This window comes from Myotis davidii, unplaced genomic scaffold (genome assembly GCF_000327345.1).
Source record: "Myotis davidii unplaced genomic scaffold, ASM32734v1 scaffold120, whole genome shotgun sequence".
Lineage (NCBI taxonomy): Eukaryota > Metazoa > Chordata > Mammalia > Chiroptera > Vespertilionidae > Myotis > Myotis davidii.
The window spans coordinates 2,289,101-2,308,737 of record NW_006294778.1 but is presented as its reverse complement, the minus strand read 5'-3'; the positions used below and the strand labels follow the sequence as shown (position 1 = coordinate 2,308,737).

Sequence of the window (19,637 nt, the reverse complement as noted above, 5' to 3'; positions counted from 1 at the left end):
TGTCTTCCTCCCTTTTTTCTTTCCTTTGTAAAACACCAGACATTTGTTTTTTTCCAACTTTGGAGCCAGAAGTTCAAAATCATGGCCCCATTCCTTTTTATTAGAGAAAATACCTTTCCCAGAAGCCCCCAGAGAGCTTTTCCTTACGGCTGATAGGCCAACACCATGTCACATGCCCCACTGATCCATCAGTGGCTAGATGGCAGAAATACCATGATGGATTCAATCAACATTCACCTCTCAGGGAATTGTGAGGGGATTGCCCTCCCTGAACACATGGTCCCCTCTAAATCGGCCTCCATTAATGTGGAAGCAGGTGAGTGCGTACAGTTGTTGGATAAGCAGCAACAATATCTGCCACAGTGTTTAAGAGCAGACATTTTCATCTGAATTACACCAATATTGATAAATTTCCATTGAGAAAAATATTTTCTGAACTCAACTTTGTTAAGCTAATTTATTTTTTAAAATTTTGACACAGCTTATACCATTTACTTTCATTTTTGTTTTACTTAAATTCTTTTCATGGGTACAAATTCTTTTCCATATAATTTTTATACCACAGCTTTATTTCATTGACCATTTCACAAGTTCTTATTAAATTTTGTTGATTATACTTGTAGGTTTGGACGTTGATAATTTTCTTTTGAGAATGTTACGTGTGGATCAAGAACTTTATTTTATATTGACCATTTCTATCAGAATCTTCATCAGCAGTTGGATGAGACTATATGTATCTCTCTGTTCATCCTGATAAAATGTGAGCAATTCCTCTTAGGGATGCAAAAATCGATGTGTTCAGATTGTTGGATTTGCAGAGGTCAGCAAACGAGAACCTCACAGGTCAGATCTGGACTGATGCCTGTTTTCCCAGGCTTTTCTCTCATAGGTGAATATTTGTAATCTGTTTGATGATAGGGATTGTAAACTTTGAGCCCCAATTAAGAAAAATGGTACCCGCTTCCCCCTAAGTAATTTCATTTTTGTCATTAATAGGCCTGTATTATAAAAGTTGCACTCAATTACTGTTATTTTGAATTTTGTCAATAAAAGTTTTGTGGAATTTGTTTTCTCTCATTATATAAATATCACATACTATTCTTTTTAAAAATTTATTATTTTCTAAAAATATCTTTATTGATTTCAGAGAGGAAAGGAGAGAGAGATAGAAACATCAGTAATGAGAGAGAGCCATTGATTGGCTGCCTCCTGCAGGCCCCTCATTGGTGATGGAGCCTGCAGCCAGGGCATATGACCTGACTAGAAATCAAACCCTGACCTCCTGGTTCATAGGTCAGTGCTCAACCACTGAGCCATGCCGGCTGGGCATTACATACTATTCTTGATTTTTGCTTGTTGGCCTCAAAATTCTAAAATATTTACTGTCTGGCCCTTTACAGAAAAGGTTTGCCGACCCTTGCTCTTCTGTTTGCTAACCTGATTCTTCTGCACACTCAGACTCTCCCTACCTTTTCCCTCACTTTCTGTTCCGAAGAAGTTAAAAGGAGAAAATGGTGAGTGAGGTCAGTATATTCTTAGGGTCAAAACTGTTGAGAAAAATGTCCAGCTTCATTTGGGAAAAAAGCAAGTTGGATGAGCGCAGTCCTATTCAGCTATGAAGAGCGAACTTTTCAAATTGTTACATATTGCATCAAATTAAAATACAAATCGGTGTGAGAGTTTCCTGTAAAAATCAGTCCGCCCCCCCTTCTTAAAAAAATTAAGGTATAATAAGTCTGAATTGTTGAAAAAGCCAACATCTCATTGCTTTCAGAGCATCAACACTTGAGGGAAACAATGTTTTGAGAGCTGAGCGACCTTTTACTTTTTCCTACTGAAGTTAGCTCCTTTTTCTTTCCTTTAACAGATGAGGAAAAAGAAAATAATAGAGCATCCAAGCCCCACTCCACGCCTGCTACTCTGCAATGGTAAGTTCCTTTTTTAGTAAGTTCTGTCTTGATGGGATGCTCATGTAACTCTATCTTCATACTGCTTGGCGGGCACATGGCTTGGCTGTTTTGACATTGTCATGATAATGTGACATCTAATAGCCCATCTGCAACCTCTTGAATTTGCAGGGATATGTAAAATACTCAAGCTGGATCTAGGCTGGAGATTTGAATTTTGATATTTTATTTGGAGGTAGATTCCACCCCTTCTTCCCACATCATCAAAACACTAGCAAGGACTAAATTCCACATGGATGCTATTAATTGATTTTAATGGAATCCATACTTCAGTTAATAATGTTGCAGCAGACTGTATAGAAACATAGGTCTAGTCACCCCATCAATCAGCCTTAATGAATTAACAATTACTTGCAACTGCAAAGCAATTATGTTAGCATTAATAAGAATTATCTACTAGAGTGGCTTTCTCTTTAGTATTTGGAATTTCTGGGCTTGATGTAATATTTAGTGATGGTGTTTAAGTGGTTGCACTCATGTTTGGAAGAAAAGCAGAGAAAACTCAGGAAGATGGAGGAGAGAGCCAGAAAGCAGATGGGCATTAATGAGCAAATTGTATTAGATTCTCTAGTCTCATCCAGCCACGGGTGAGGGGAAAACAGCACTGGGAGAGAGCATTCAGGAACGTAACTCGATCTTCTCTAAGGAGAGTCTCAATGGTCACCTTGCTTTGCTCCAAGGCTAGCCAAGGTTGTTTCCCAGCCTCTGTCTGGTTCCCATCGATGTGTCCCTGTATTCTTTTTCTCGTGTCACTTGCTGCTTTTTTGCTTTATTTAAAATTCTATTCTTCCTTTTTGGTCAAATCATCCCTTTCCTCTTTCCCCTGAATGATGGTCACTCAAATTCCCATAATGTCAGAACAGCAAATGAGGCATCAACATAAAAGACTTTGGGGGTGAGAGATTCTAGAAATGCAAGGAATTAACACTCTTGCTTTAGTAACTGGGACATGTTGCACATTTTAGAATAAAAGATTTGAAAGGGACTATAAGGAAATCACCTTGTTTGTGTCTGTTGCCTGTGGTTCTCTGACATCTGCCTAGCGACAGCGAGGCTGTGGAAAGTGCGGCCTCTTAAGTCAGACTGCCAGGAATGAACTCACAGCTCTGCTTCTTTCTAGCTGTGGAACCTTGGGCAAGTTCCTTAACCTCTCTGTGCCTCAGTCTACTCCCCTGTGAAATGGGGACAGCAGTGGTATCTACCTCATAGGGTAGTCAGTCATGAAGAGGAAGTGAGTGAGTACAATAAAGTGCTAACAGCGCGTGGTAGAGTGAGTGCTTGGTAAATCTCAGCCACCATCGGTGGATAGCCATGCCCCTTCCTCTGAGTCCCACAAGGACGACCTGGAACAGCGCTTCTCTCTTCCCTGACATGCGCACAGTCCGTGCTCTTTCTCCTGTGCCTAATTCTATACAAAATATCTATTTTTCTAAATAAAGAGACACATAGATCTTCCCAAAAGAAATTTCATCCTCCAATTCACAAAGTTAGGCAGTGGATTATTTTAATGATATATCGGCTTTCAAGGGCAAATCAGATTTGAAAATATATAAACTTTAGTCTTATTATTATAAACTAGTGACCCGGCGTGTGAAATTGCGTGGCCCCGCTCACCCGCTACCCCTCCTTGACACCCTAACCTCTCCACCCAAAGCTCGAGAACGCCTGGCCCCACCCCCGACCCCTCTGGCCTTCTCTGGCCACTTCAAGCCCTGCCCTCGGTCCCCACAAGTCACCTTGGGCTGGTCCCGCCTCCTCTGCCCTGTCATGGCGCTGGAGGAGAGCGTGGAAGCCTCCCGCCTGCTGGAGAGTTTTGAGCGCTGCTTCCTGGTGCTGCATGCGCTGCACTCCTTCCCCTGGCAGGTGGGCAGCAGATGTGCTGAGTGCAAGCAGTGGGTGGCGAAGGACTGATGAGGGGGGCACTATGGGCTCTCACCCCCGCTCTCCCTACCATGGGATGGTCCTGCCTCCTCAGGATGCCTCCCCACTTCCGCCCCGTCTCCAGAGCAACTCGGCAGCCCAGCCTCCTGCTGATCCGTCGTTACAGTGTGAGGGTGTCACAACCATTAGCATATTAGCTCCTCATTATATAGGATAAAATATATAAACTTTATTATTATTAGCCAAAGGCATCAAGTTATTCAGACCTTAAATTTTCCTTTAATTCCTATTGTATTGTATTGTATTGTATTGTAAGCCTGGAAGCCCTCAGGGGATGTCCACTTACCAGCAGGGAGCAGGCCTAAGCCTTCAGTCGGACATCCTTAGTGCTGCCAGCTTCTGGCTGAGCCTGGCTTCTGGCTGAGTGGCACTACCCCTGTGGGAGGGCACTGACCGCCAGCGGGCAGCTCCTGCATTGAGTGTCTGGCCCTTGGCGGTCAGTGCACATCATAACCACCAGTTGTTCCGCCGTTCTGTCAATTTGCATATTAGCCTTATATAGGATTTTTAAGATGGAATGTCAGTTATTAACTAATTTAAGAAACGTTTACTGAGCACCTACTATTTCCTAGGCTGTTCTTGGGACAGCACTGGTGGATGGAGTGGACTAAGAATAGGGGCTGATGACGCTCAGCAATCCCACAGGGAGTTTCGAAGCTGGGACGGCACTTCAGAGAGGACTGGAATGGAGGCCATGGATCTGGTCCTTTATTCCCCACCTTGCCCATCTCTGGAAGCAGGCTGCCCCCAAGGAGGGGGTGTACCTGAGTGAGGCAGTTCCCTTCACCTCCCAGCAGCGGGAAGGGCTCCTCAGCTCTGAAGAGTAAGCTAGGCACATGCCAGGGCATCTGCTCTGCTCTCCAAGTTGGGAGCAGGCTAAGCTTGTCCAAGGAACTGCAGAAGGCGGCCTGTGTGGTTGGAGCATAGTGAGCAAGGAGGGGATGACACAGCTGAGGTGGCAGAGGGAGGCCGGGGGAGGGTCTGTAAACAGCAAGGAAGAAAAAGTAAGCCATTTCTTTAAACTTGAATAGGAACAATCATGCTTAAAAGTGTGGTGGAGGACATGTGACCTCATATAAAATTCCACATGAGTAACTATTTTTAAGACACAGTTTCAGTATAAAAACTGTCTCAGAGGGAACTGGATGCACCCTCCACTTTATAAAGAAATGTGACATAATTTATAATATGTCCCCTTTCTGCTCTGACCGCCAGGGAGTTCAGAGCAAAATCTGACGCTTATGTACTTTTCAATCTCTTTCCAATGTCTGATTTTCTTCTTCTTTTTAAAAATGTTACAGCTTTTTTTTTTAAAAAAATATATTTTATCGATTTCCTACAGAGAGGAAGGGAGAGAGACAGAAAGCTAGAAACATCGATGAGAGAGAGACATCGATCAGCCGCCTCCTGCACATCTCCCACTGGGGATGTGCCCACAACCCAGGCACGTGCCCCCGACCGGAATCGAACCTGGGACCCCTCAGTCCACAGGCCGACGCTCCATCCACTGAGCCAAACCGGTTTCGGCAATGTTACAGCTTTTTTAAAAAATATATATTTTATTGATTTTTTACAGAGAGGAAGGGAGAGAGATAGAGAGTTAGAAACATCGATGAGAGAGAAACATCAATCAGCTGCCTCCTGCACATCTCCTACTGGGGATGTGCCCGCAACCCAGGTACATGCCCTTGACCAGAATCGAACCTGGGACCTTTCAGTCCGCAGGCCGACGCTCTATCCACTGAGCCAAACCGGTTTCGGCATGTTACAGCTTTTTATTAAAAAGACAAGATAGAAATACATTGAGTACATACTTTTATTTTCCGTACACAGTAATACATTTCCTTATTTAAAAACAAAAGCATTACAGATAAGGCGGAATTCTTCTCTTCATGTAATTCCTTGGTTCCTTCTTCAGGGCAGCCCCGTTACTGGTGAAAAATTCCCACATGTGATTTTTTAATTTAGTATTTTCTTCTTTTTAAGACATATAACACTAAAACGACAAAAAATAAAAAACAAACAAAAAATAAGACATAACACTAAAAATACTGTCACACAACCGGGCACACTCTTTTGGCCCACACTCTCCCCCTCAGGGCAAGGTCCAGGAGCTCTGCCCCCGTTAGTCCATGAGGAACAGCCTCGCTGTGACTGCGGCTCAGGATCCCCTGCCCCCAAAGGCAGCCCAGCATTTACTTCCCCCTTTCCTCTTGGTGGACACTTCGGTTGTGTCCCGATCTCATCTTCGCCATTACAAATAGGGGCCCAGAGAATGTCCATGTGTCCCCCGTGCACACCTGCTGCGGCGTTTCTCCTGTGCGGGAATTAAGAGGTGGAAGAACCTGGTGTCCAGGAAATGGTCAGGGTTGGCACACTTGCCCTCTCGATGGCTTTGCCATTTTATATCTTCACTCACAGAATAAAGTGCTTTTCGTGAAAACGGGAACCAGGCTCCACAGCGCGGCCTCTCATTCTCTGAGGCGTTTACATCCTTCCCGGTGTCCCCTCTCTCCCGTGGCCGTGGGCAGCCCGGCAGGACGCTGAGGAAGCAGAGGCCTCACCGCCGTGGTGGCTGCCACCCACCTGACAGGGCCACGCTCTCCTGGGACGTTTGGCTTGTTTTTGGAATTGGATGGGAGCTATTTGCCTCGCCAGCTTCTCCCCATCTTGTCATGAGCCTCTTCCCATCTCCTTAGACTCCATCCCCGCTCTAAGGACAAATAACCCAGAAGCCAAGCAGCCTGGAATCCTCGAGATCACGTGACCGGGAGGCAGTTCCCAGCAGAAAACAGACAAATATTGTCCAATGCCTCCTGCCGCACACTTTCCAGCATCCTTGGTCACGAGGGTGAGTAAAGCCTCGCTCGCTGGGGAGGCAGCCCTGCTGGAGTCCTGGCCGCACAATAACCTCTATTCACGGAGGATTTGGGAAGGGAAAGCAGCCTGTCCCACCATCCTGGCCTCCTGGCTGCCAGCACAAGTCCTCTCCCGGCCCCGCCCTCTCACACCTCCCAGCTCCTTGTCACTTGCTGGTGGATCTACTTTCCCTTTCGGGAGTTTTCAGAGGAAGTCAGGCCCTTCCCCTAAGGTGAAGGACACAAGACCGAATTGTCACGTCCTTGGGCGTCGGGGTGGGGGGCATTTTCTTTTCGTTTGAAAAATAAAAGCGAAGCCTTGGGTGGTTGATGGGCTTTCAGTTTCAAATTCATATGAAACAAAGTAAATTAGAGTTTCTCTTTCAAATGTTCCTGGAGGCCCAGGGTAGAGGATTGGGCTGAATACTGTTATTGAAGTTTTAGACCCAGCCAAGCTCCTAGGCCAGACTCGTTGGCTGTGACCGATACCGGATGTTTTGCACACATTTCTGACCTGAGTCTTTATTCAACGGTGACATAGCATTATTTACTTTCATAATGCGAGTTTCAGAAAGGAAAGCTGAACATTTCTAGCTCTGAAAGCAGCCAGAGGTGCTAGATCATGCGAAAGTGTGGGTGTGTCCTGTTAGAAGCCGTAGCTACAGGTGGAGAAAGGATGGTTAAGCAGATCAACACGAAGGGTGGAAATGTCTCGGAGAATGAGATGCTATGTTGTGGGGCTTGGTTCCTATTTTTTAAAAGGGGCTTTTTGTGCTGTAGTTAAGGTATAAGATGATAAAACTATTATTTTTAATTTTTATTGATTTGAGGGGGATGGAAGGGGGCAGGGAGGGGATTTGTTGTTCCACTTATGCATGCATTGGTTGATTCTTCGTTTAAATATATTTTTTATTGTTGATAGTATAGATATCTTCCATTCCCCCCCCCCCATTTCTCTGAGTCCCTACCTACTCCCCCAGGTCTTAATACCATATTGCTTGTGTCCATGGGCTATGCATATAAGTGTATAAGTTCTTTGGTTTATCTCTTATTGTCCCCCCAACCCCAGTGAAAGGGAGGGAGAGAGACAGTGAGAGAAACATTGATGTGAAAGAGACACAAGATTGGTTGCCTCCCACACACACCCAGACCAGGGCCGGGAGTCCATCCTGCAACCCAGGTATACACCCTCGACCAGAATCAAACCTGGGACTCTTCAGTCCAAGGACCAGCGCTCTACCCACTGAGCAAAACCAGTTAGGGCTTCTTTGGTTGATTCTTGTATGTGCCCTGACTGGGGATCAAACCCTCAACCTTGGCATATTTCAGGATGATGCTCTAACCAACTGAGCTACCCATGACGATGTCCTTAGGGCCCTGTTTGTAATGTACAGACAGGGAATAGATGGAAAGGGATGGTTTATGACAGTGAATGATGTCTCTGACAACCTCAATTATACAAGTTGTGACATTCAACATTTTTTTAAAAGTCCTGTTGTCATTTCTTCTGGTAAAATACGGGAAAAAAAGTTCTGTTTTAGGCATGTGTGCAAGGACGGGAGAAGTGGAGCCTTTGAGCTGAAAGCCCAGGTGCACATGTAAGAAAACAGGTTTAAAATGAGAACCGAGGGGACAAGTATGCCAGGTGCTCTTTGCTCTTCATTATAAAGAACTAATGCAGAGCTTCCTCCGTGTGCCCTCGGACGCCACATGCCGAAACCTCGCGAGGAGGTCTTTTAAAAACATACACCGTGGTTAATGACTCACGCTGGCTAGTAGACGGAGTTCATTATCTCCATAATAGGGCAGGCTCAATTCAAATATGACCAAGTCGTTGAATAGAAGATCAGAAAATGGAAGATGTGGGAAATTGTTTTGTGATCATTAAAAATACCCAGGTATAATGGAGTATTGTTCATCAGGTCAGACTAATGATGTCCTCTGGGAAAGCGGGAAATTTCATCAGATAAGAAGGGAAATAATGAACTGCCTTTCTTTCTGCCATGCCTTGGCCAGGAAGCGGGCATTCCAGTTAGCGACGTCAGCACACCCCGGGCCCTCTGGACTCTGTGAGGAGGTTTGGGGTAAGGTGTCATGATGCTATTCCTGGTGGTAGCAACTCATCAGATGTCAACGCTGCCCTTAATGCCAATTACATCTGTGTCTTCATAGAGCTTATTAAAATGCTTCGCCCAGATACCTGGAGGTGGAGAAGCTCTGGTGAGAGGAATAAAACGGGTAGAAATGTAGTTATTTAGAAGGTGCTGGCCTTGGGCAGGTAACTGCTTAATTAACTCAGCCTGTGATCTCTGACTTACATCTGACTCAAATAGTTGGTTGCTGCTATGGGTTCATTTTATGAGATGTATTTTAATCTTGATCTTATATTTTACCCCTGATCTCTTGGCCAGATTTAATGAGCAGACAGGCCACAAGAACAACCAGAAACTGAGCACAGGGGCCTTAAGTAAAGTAATGAATGGGGGACCCGGGAATGTACCGGGAGCCTGTGCTAACACCGAGTTTGGGAGCATCATTTCCCCCTAACTCAGCACTCCTGTGTTTTTTAATCTTGGGGAGTGAAGCCCCCATTCATCCATTCAGCCCAGTTAGGAGCCTAAGAACCTGCCCTGGTTGCCCCTACCCTTCTCACATCTGACGACAGAAAACGCACACCCTAAATGTTCTCTCTGCCCCCGTGGCCACTCCTTCACTTCATGCTCCATCGTTTCTTGCCGGGACTGTCAGAGTACCTCCCAACGGGTCTCAGTGGTTCATTCGTTTATTCATTCAACAAATTCTAAGTAGTCAGCCACTCTGTGGACTAGGCCTCACTAGCCTACCTTGTTCACCCACCGTAGAGGTGCCAGAGTGAACTTTCCAAAACAAATTTGATTGTGCTGCTCCCATGCTTAAAAATCTTAACTGCTCCCCGCCCCTATCATTTTAAAGGCTCAGATGCCTTTTATAATATGAATTCTGAATAGTTCGAAATGCATGTTTGTTGAATGTGCCTATGGATTTTCCTGGATGGAATTAATTTTAGGAACTCATTAGCAAAAACAAGCGAAAAGGGGATACTTCTCCCCTCCCGCAGCTTGTCGTGCACAAAGTTCCTGATGCCCAGTTGTTCGTGTGTGTGTGCCTTCAACCAGAAAATGCCCCACTGCCGTCTAAAGAGTTGAAGTCAATGCTTTTCAAAGGGAGTGGTTGATGGAACTGTCAGTAATCTAAGAAGAAACCTATGACATGGATTTTTTTTTTTACAACTTTCTATGCTCAAGACATTGCTGGCAAAAAGGACATACTGAGCTTTAGATTAATGTTAGTTACTGTTGTTATTGATGACATTATTATTATTCCTACAACATCCCAGGAACACTCAGGTCTTCCTGCCTCTGTCTTTATGGTTTTGATTCTCCAGGCATCCCTTCATTGCCTTCGAAAATAATGCTTTCGTAGCAGCTCTTCAACTCCCGGGGTTGCTAAACTCTTTAAGCCAGGCCCTATTCCCTTGTGGGGATTGAACGTTTCTCACACCCCCTCTGCCATGGTTCTCTCCCTTTAGATACTCCTTCACAAACCCCCTGCTCCACACAGACCAGCAGCTCCATCACCCAAAGCACATGCCACGTTTGTCTCGCATCCTTGCTGGTTCTCTTGTCCGCGACCCCCTCCCTCCATCTTGGCAAATACCACAGTGATGAAGAGTGAGACAAGCTCTCCCATTTCCTAGCTAGCTGCATGATCCTGGGCAAATGAGTTCCACTCTTACAACCTCAGTCTCCTCATCTAAAACATGGGTATAATACCTACTGGACAGGGTTATTGTGAGGATCAAATGAGATCCTGATGCCCAGAGCCCCTGCCTAATAGCTTACCAGATGCTGGCTGCTGCTGCTGCTGTTGTTCCAGGTTGCAATCCCAATTCATCCATGAAACCTAATCACCTGTTCTCATTTAGCACTAATCTGTTTTCCCACCTTGCACTGCACCTGTGGTCAGCAGGTTATAGTGCTTAAATATTCTTAGTTCTGTGCATTATTCTCCCCAGTTAAACTGCACCGTGAACTAGGGCATAGGTCGCGTCTTATGTCAGCACAGGAGCCAACAGAAGCCAGACCAGCACAGAAAATAGATTGGGTGTAAGAAAAACAGGAGGAGTGAGGCCTCTGGCCAGTTTGAGGGCACATGTAACTCGGGCCCATTGTTGTCATGCGGGAATATGGGCCCCGTGTTGCCAGACCTCAGCCTTTTTAAGAGAAGCCAGAAATCCAGATTCCAGTGTGAAACGTCCTGAGTTTCCAAAGTTGGGCCAACACTGTTCAGCCCAAACAAAGCGTGTCTGTGAGACCCCAGCTTGCGAGCACTGTCTTACTCAGATGGCCCCTATGGGTTTGTGCGTATGCTTGATATTTAGACCTCTGAACTCCCTTTTACAGAGAAACAACACTGTGAGTGGCATTTGGGGCTGATGGCCAAGCTGATTCCCATCCCTAGCAGACCTGACGCTCAGGTAGCCCTAAGGAGCCTGATCTCTACATGAAACCACTTTCCCACAAAAAAAAAACACATTTAGGGTTTGAGTTACGGTTCTGAGGACACACATACTCGAATGGAACCCTCTCGGGACAGGGCCTTTGTTTTATTCACTGCCATTTCCTTAATGTTTAGGATGCTGCCCGGCATCCAGTAAATATTGTCAAAGGTTACCTGTGTCTCTGTCCATCTGCCCACCATCAGCCTGTTCTCTGTGTGCAAGCAAGGACCATGTTGCTCACCATGGTGTCCCCAGCACCTGCTGGGTGATAGGAGACTGACTGGTATTCGTTGAATGACTATATGAGTGAAACCGTCTATTCATCAGACACTTACTGAGCACTTGCTCGGTGCCAAGGGATATGCTGGGCTTCGAGGGTGCAGAAGTGACTCCGACTCCAGGAATTGGATTGCCCAGAAAGGATTGCATAAATGTTTCCGGAAACACTTTTAAAAACTGTCAGGAGTTACTCAGTGTTCCCCTTCCCAGAAAAGGAAGCTGGATGGATGAGGTGACCAGGGACCCCTCAGCACCAGGCTTCCTCATTTATCTGAGCATCCTAGGGCTGTGTGCATCCATGGGGTTTGACTACGAAAGACTGGTCTTCTTTCAACACGTCAGAGTGAGCCAATGAGCGCTGCCTTTCAAGTGGGCACCTCGGGAGGCCGTGCCCTCGTTCCACTCCAGTTACGACAGCGTTGGACCACTTCCTGGGCAAGTGCCTCAGGGAAAGTTAGGAGCCAGTTGAGGACATTGGTGTCATTGCTTTAGATTCACGCCTTATTTTTGACCCCCTGCCTCTCAAAAAGTGTTATAGCCCTCAAACTTGATTCTAAATGACTTCGGGTTGTTTCCTAAAATCCAACTCATGATCAAAGGAGGACAGTTTTCTGTTGGTGAGTTTATTGAACCTGTGTGCCCCGGGCTCTGAAGGTCCCACATGGGAGAAGCCACATGGCCGTGTGCCCCGGCAGCTCTGCTGGGAGAAGTGGTGAACTTTCCCGTGTGTCCTTGGGAAAGGAGGCAGGAGTCGCCTTGATGCCTGCATTTTGGTGTGTGAGTTAAAGAGGAAAGAATCTAGTTTGCTTTAAGGTTCCCAATATCTAGCACACATTCTTGACCTAGAGGAGCCAACAGAGGCTTTATGAAGAGAAAAGTGGATGGTGATGAGGTCCAACATCTAAGTACTTGCCGGGTGCCAGGCAGCATGCCAGCACATGACACAAATTACACGCTCGTCACAACAGCCTGATGAGGTGGTTATCATCATCACCTCCCAGAGGACACTGAGGCCCGCGGCTGAGTAACTTGCCCAAGGTCACCAAGCCCACAGGTGACAAGGCTCGGGTTTGACCCAAGTTGAAAGTCCCTGCTGTGAACCCCTGATCTGTGCTCATGAGGAAGGTAATGGGATAGAATCATGCAATCCTAGTGCAGCCCAGAAGGCGATCCTAGCGGAACCAGGCGGTGCAGCTCCCTGCTGTGGCTGGAAAGCCTCCCGCAGTCGGCGGTCAGTGACTGTCCAGCAGCCCAGTCTCTCCTGGGTGCTTGCTTCCCAGGCCATCCCCACCCACTGCTGCGAGTCAGCCAAACATGCTCTGTGATTGTGACACCCATTAGAAGCGGCCACACAGTGAGTGTGTGGTTCGAAGCTTGGCTGAATGGGGCACCTGCAAGACTCTATATCATTTCTGGAATTGCAGGGAGCCCAATCCACCCAGAATGTAGCCATGCCAAAGACAGCACCGAGGAGGAGGACTGGGAATTTGGTTTGAAAACGTGACCAGCGGGCATTCCCACAGGGGCCAGGAGTCCGCTAACCCGCTAACCTCCTCACTCCATTGTGACCTTGGGCAGGTTGCTTTGTCCTCCTGGGCCTCAGTTTCCCCATCTGTGGGAAGTTAGTTATTTCTGAGGTCTGCCCAGCTCTGGAGGAGGCCCAGGAAGACCATCCCTGTCTGACTGGGGTTTGCTCACTGGGCGTGTTATTCATCTCCCCAGGCTGGAGGAGAACTATGAGATTGCGGAAGGGGTCTGCATCCCTCGCAGCGCCCTCTACATGCACTACCTGGACTTCTGCGAGAAGAACGACACCCAGCCGGTCAATGCTGCCAGCTTCGGAAAGGTGAGTGCTGCCCCTGGCTCGTTCTTCCACCCTTGTCAGTAATTTATGCGTCGTTCTTCATCCTGCGACTCGGATCTTCGTAAGTTATCAAACTTTGATAACTCTGCTGTGATATTTCACTGCAAAAAGTTTAAACACTTGTTAAAGGAATACAAAACCATATACCGAAACAAAGTAATTCCGAAGTGTTAAAAACTTCAAATAATTCAGGCAGGTTATAGAGGAAAAAGCAGACGCCTAATTTGAATGCCCTCAGTCTTTAATGGGCAGAAAGTAACTTCTTTCCTCTGCAAGGCAAATGCTGAACTCCCAAGCGTGTCATATGCATGTCAGTGAGCCTAGGATGGGCAAACTGCTTGGCTTTGTAATGGGAATGCCCTGGAGACCCTGGGAAATGGCCTTGTCTCATTCACTTGGATGTCTGGGAGGCGTCCATGGGCGGTGAGGGGGTGTTTGTCATGTCACTGCAGGCCTGGCTGTTCTCTATCCATCTTATGATGAAAATATATTCCACACTTAGTACTGTGTCTACAAGAAAATTGTTATCCCTGGTCATTCATATTTACCAAGGAAAGCTGTTGGAGCAATCGGTGACTGATTGTTTGTATGATAGATTCTAGATTTTTACCCCTCCAAACTACCCACTATAGCTTGAGTCAATACATCTGAATGCTTTCTCCTTTTATTAGCTTCTTTTCTCTATGGCTAAATGTTACTGCATCTGATAACAAAAACGGCCTGTCTTTTCCTTACCTATGAGTGCAGGCATAGCCGGGACTGGAGTGGAGAAAGAGGTCAGTGTGTAAGTGTCAGGAGTTCCCTTCACAGGTCCCAGCAGATAAATCCAACAGGAGAGGAAAAAAGAGAGATGTCAGACCTCAGCCAACCTCCCTGGAGAGTCCACAACAGAGTGGCTGAGAATTGGCTCCACTCGATAAATGGGAATATTCTCTGGTGACTGAAGGAGGGGAAATGTTTTTGTGATGCTCTGATGCTATTTCTCCAAAGTGAAAAGAGTCTTTTTACAAGTCAGTGGAGAAACCACTTTGCCGTTTCATTCACTCATTTCTCTAGTCTAGTGGTTCTCAACCTTCTGGCCCTTTAAATACAGTTCCTCATGTTGTGACCCAACCATAAAATTATTTTCGTTGCTACTTCATAACTGTAATGTTGCTACTGTTATGAATCATAATGTAAATATCTGATATGCAGGATGGTCTTAGGCGACCCCTGTGAAAGGGTTGTTCGACCGCCAAAGGGGTCGCGACCCACAGGTTGAGAACCACTGCTCTAGTCCCTTGGTAGTAGCGGAGATGGGCGGTGTGGCAGACACTGTTAGACCATAGAGACCCAGCTGTGAACCCGCGTGGGGTCTCACATGGAGGGGCTCACAGGCCGGGAGGGGGACCGCGGCAGGTGGGAGAAGGAACAGCACACCAGGAACGCGTGGGACCCTGGAGCTTGGTCACGTGTCTGTGGTCCTGAAACATTCATTTGCATCCACACAGTCCCACGCAGTGGCCACCGTGGAAAGTTCAGCTCAGGCCTCTTAGATAGAGGGGCAGGTTGGGTGAAACCAAAGACCAAGAACTGTGCCTCTCCTAGACTTACCTAAACCTCTCTGAGCCTCAGTCCTCTGGGCTATGAGTGGGAACGAACCCCACCCTTCTTCAGGGGGATGTTGTTAGATTCGGGTGAGCGGGCGTCAGTGGGTGTTGCAAGTTCCTGTTCACTCAGCCAGCGAGGGGCTCAGATATTTGCTAACACCTACCATGTCCCATTACAAGTGTTCTTTTTTTGTGAATTCTCCAGGAGATGTTTGTGCAGAAAAAATAGCCACTCGTTAGCTTAGATTCTGGAACAAAAACAAGCAAAAAACAAACAAACAAACAAAAAAACCAACCCTCCCCATTTCTAGAATCTCTAATTTGCCTGTGTGAGGACTTTCTATTCCTTTTTCTCAAATAATTCTGTAACTCTGTTGTCAGCTTAGGGTTTCCGAATATCTGGACCTCATGCATGGTCCAGATAACATTGATTTAACTCTGCCCCTCCTCCCAGAACCCCAGTTCCATTCCTAGTTTAGGTCTCGAGCCTGCCACCAAGATTTCAGCAAATCCCAGCGCACTTACATTCTCAGGCTCTCCTTGAGTTGGGGACTCTTCCTTCTGCCTATTCCTCTTCTCTCTGCACCTGTGCTGCTCAGTACGGTAGCCACTCACCACATATGGCTGGTAACTTACAGTGAAATACAATCAAGTTCTTCGGTCACACGAGCCATATTTCAGGTGCCCAGTGGCCACATGTAACTCGAGGCTGCCATATCAGGTCCACAGATAGACGTTCCCATCATCACGGGACGTTGGCTCTCACAGCCCTGCTCTGAACATCATGAGCCAGGAGTGAATTCAGGGCCCTCCGCACTGTGCACAAGACAGCCCGAGTGATCCTAGACGGGAGTTTGTAGGGGGCTTTATACCCCAGACTGTCGTAAAGCATCTCAAAATGCTGTTCACCCCTACCCCACCCCCCCCAACACAGGAGGCTCGCTGGTCCTCCACCTGCCAGTTCCCCTCTCGCTCACCCCTCTCTATTCTGCTGTCTCTTCCTTCCTCCCCTGCCTTCTTCTCCTGCTCCCCTCTCTCTTCCTTCCGCCAGGTTTCCTCTGTTCCCTGATCTTTGGTTTCTGCTGATATCCATGCCCACAAGTCTCATTTACCCCAAACGGCTACTCAGAATATTTTTCTGAATATTGTTTTCTCCCCAAGAAGAAGTGCAGTGCCAGCCGCTTCCAAGTAGTAATTAAAATAAATACCCAACCGTCCAAACAAACATCTGCCTTCTCTTCAGTCCAAAAGCAAGGACCTGCTCTAATGGTTATCAGCAGCACCAAGGCAAAGGCTCTGCCGCTGCCTGGCCAATTGCAAATGCCCTGGGACCTGGGGCTTCCTTGCAGGTGCCTGCTGAGGGCGGGCTCCACGTGAGCTTCTTGAATTGGAATCCCAGACAGCTAGTTGCCCTCCTGAGGCTCCCAGCGCACCGCAGCTGCCACCTCCTTGTGACCTCGGAGTGTCGCTTTGAACAGGTCGCTCTGAACTTAGGATTCATCTATGAACTTTCAACTCAGAGCAAACGAGGTTCAATCTTTTAAATTAGTTTAGAGGGAAAGATTAGATTGGTGATGGTCCCTCCACTCAGCTTGCACCGGGGCTGAGGTGAAACAGACATCAGGGCTGACCCCCCCACCCCCCACCCGTATCCTCCCGCTGGGGCACTGCCTTGACAGAGTGGGTGGCAGCAATTGCTCTGCTGCAAGTAAGAGCTGAAGCAGAGTTCCTCTTCGCAGCCTTGGCCAAGCTCTGTCAGCCCCGGCTTCCAGTAATGGGTATTGACTTTAGTCACGGAGGAGCGTAGGGTCCACAGAGAAAGCTGAGTCTCCTAGCCCAACAGGCTTTGCCCACTCTTACTGCTGGCTCGGGTCAGGGAAGGTCCCCCGACTGGACTCAACTTTTCTGAGCGCCGTTTCCTTATCTTTAGACCAGAATAATCCCTCTCCAAGTTACTCTAGGGAGAAAATGGGGCAGAGTTTAGGAGAGCATTTTTAAAAATGCAAAGCGCTCTACCAACGGAAGAAATCGCTGTTATCTAGAATTGGCCCTACTCCATCCTAGCTCCTCTATTTCCTCACCATGCTTTACTTCTCTTTACAGCACTTGGTACTGTCTGAATATATCACATCACTAATATATAGTATATATAATTATCTATTATATCATATATATTGAAGTGATACATATATGATATAATTAATATGTAGTGTAGTTACCTATATATTATAATGTAATATAGTATATATCTACATATTATATATTATTACATATGCTTGCATATACTGCAATTACTATAACTATCATATATATGACTAATATATACTATGTATTTTATATATATTAGTTACTGTGTTTTGTCTGCCTCCTTCTATAGAACGGAAGCTGCATGAGGACTGTTTTGTTCACGATGAATACCTCGCTCCCAGAATAGTGCCTGGCACATAACAGACCCTCAGATATTTGTTAAAAGTTGAATGACTTTTATTAGTAGTATTTGCCAGGGGCCACATGAATCATTTGAACGTGTGAATGTGTTTACCTCCTACGGTAACGATATGAAGTTGGCATTGTGCCCATTTTCCATGAGCCCATTTGCTGCATAGGGGTGAACTTGTTAATGTACCAGTGGCAACTGACTGTATTTTTACTTACTTTGAAGAGCCCACCTTGAAAGTCCTGTGTCCGACCTTCCTGCCCTGCCTCCTGACAACAAGGTGGGGAAATCCCACAGCATCCGACCATGCTTAGCCTCACACCAGTCCCGATTAGATAATTTAGAATCATTCTTAGCTATGAAAAAGTCCAGTTTGGTCCAAGTTAAAACTTCCATCTCACATGAAAGTCAGAGCCCTCTCCTCCCGGTGGCTCAGAATTTGCTTTGTGAAAGGTGGGGCTGACTCTTTCTCTGTCCTCTTCTGGCTCCTCCCTCCCTGACTGAGAGTCACATGCCCACCATGGAGGCCAGAGCAGAGGACAAAGGAGCATCCTAAGGCTCCGTCAGGGATGGTCTTTTTCCACTTTTCAAGGAAAAAAAATAGTACAGGGAATGTACTTATAACATTCTTGTATATGTTATTTAAAAATTTTAAATTGATTTTTAGAGAGAAAGAGAGGGAGTGTGAGAGAGAAACATCGATCAGCTGCCTTCTTCACGCTCCCTAGCAGGGATCAAGCCCGAAACCCAGGCATGTGCACTGACCAGAAATAGAACTGGCAACCTTTCGGTGCACGGGAACGATGCCCAACCAACCGAGCCACACTGACCAGGGCTCACATATGGTTTGCATATGTTATCCTTAACCTTTAGTATCTGCTGTGGGGTGTCCGTGTCAGGATGTCTGATTTCACACTAGACTCCACATTTTGTTACTTCAGGAGCCCTTCGTGTCATGCACTGTAAAAGCTCTGATATCAAATTGTTCGGGTTTGAATCGCCTTTCCACTACTTACCAGCCATGTGAGTTTAGGTGATATAATAGCTCTGGCCCTCAGTTTCCTCATCTGTAAAACAGGGAAATGATAGCAACCACCTGAAGAATTGTTGAGATATGGTCTGTTAAAACGATGCCCTTAGCACAGTACCTTGTAAATACTAGTATAAACATTCAGTGCACGTTAGCTGTAATTACGACTTCAGTTTATCATAGCAACACTTCATGATTTTAATACCTGATGCTTTTAATATATCATCACTAACATCAATTTTCAACTCTTCTAGCTTCTCTTCCTTCTGAACAATTGTGAGAACAATTGTTCTAAAAATGTCCTACATCACACACACGTTGCCATCACCACCCTCACCCTCTCTTATTACTGTCTTCAGAATTATTCCATTTTTGACTTAACCTGTATCTTATGTAACTCACCTCATTCTAGCTAAATCGGTGAGTGATAACTCTCTTTTCTCAGACGCGTACATGTGACCATCATCCAGTCAGCTTAAGGACAATCTGGGCTCACATATGGGCTTTAGGACTTGGTGGGATTGTCAACCATGGTACCCTGCAAGGGACAGCAGATTAACCATCACCTTCCTAGCCAGCGGGTTTTCATCCTTCACCAATCCATATGCATGATTTGAAATCCATTTCTGTCTCATTGCACTAGATACGGATTTCCTGTAAATTTTGGCAATTTCTCTTGGGGAATTTCCTATGGAACCTGCAGCATTTTACCCTGTGGACCACGAGTGCCTGGCACCCAGTGGGTGCTACCAAGAAAAGAGATTATCGAATGGCCCTGGCCAGGTGACTCAGTTGGTTGGAGCGTCATCCCGTACACAAAAGGGTTGCAGGTTCGATCCCCAGTGAGGGAGCATATGGGAGACAACCAGTCGATGTTTTTTTTTCTCTCTCTCTCAAATAAAAAAATCAATAAATATATGGAGTGAGGGTACAAAAAATTATCCAGTGGATAGAGTTACATCAGCATACTAAGATTCTTTTTGCAAATACCTATCTCAGGATGGTAGCGGCGAGGTGTTTTAAAATCCTTATTCATACCACAGGATTCATTATTTTTTCTTCTCTGGAAAAGGGGCTATCGGTCTGTTATCAACAAAGAAAATAAGAATACCACGTTCAAACTGAAAGTTGT

The 19,637-nt window shown here is 46.2% G+C and overlaps 1 protein-coding gene across 2 annotated transcripts in view; it reads left to right on the top strand.

The window, feature by feature from the left end:
- Positions 1-19,637, top strand: part of RFX4 (regulatory factor X4) — a 134,803-nt gene that overhangs the window by 43,533 nt on the left and 71,633 nt on the right. For both annotated transcript variants that reach the window (XM_006769336.1, XM_006769337.2), the window contains exons 3-4: positions 1,868-1,928; positions 13,308-13,431. In XM_006769336.1, coding sequence (XP_006769399.1) covers positions 1,868-1,928; positions 13,308-13,431 — 185 coding nt within the window. The remainder of the gene's footprint in view (positions 1-1,867; positions 1,929-13,307; positions 13,432-19,637) is intronic.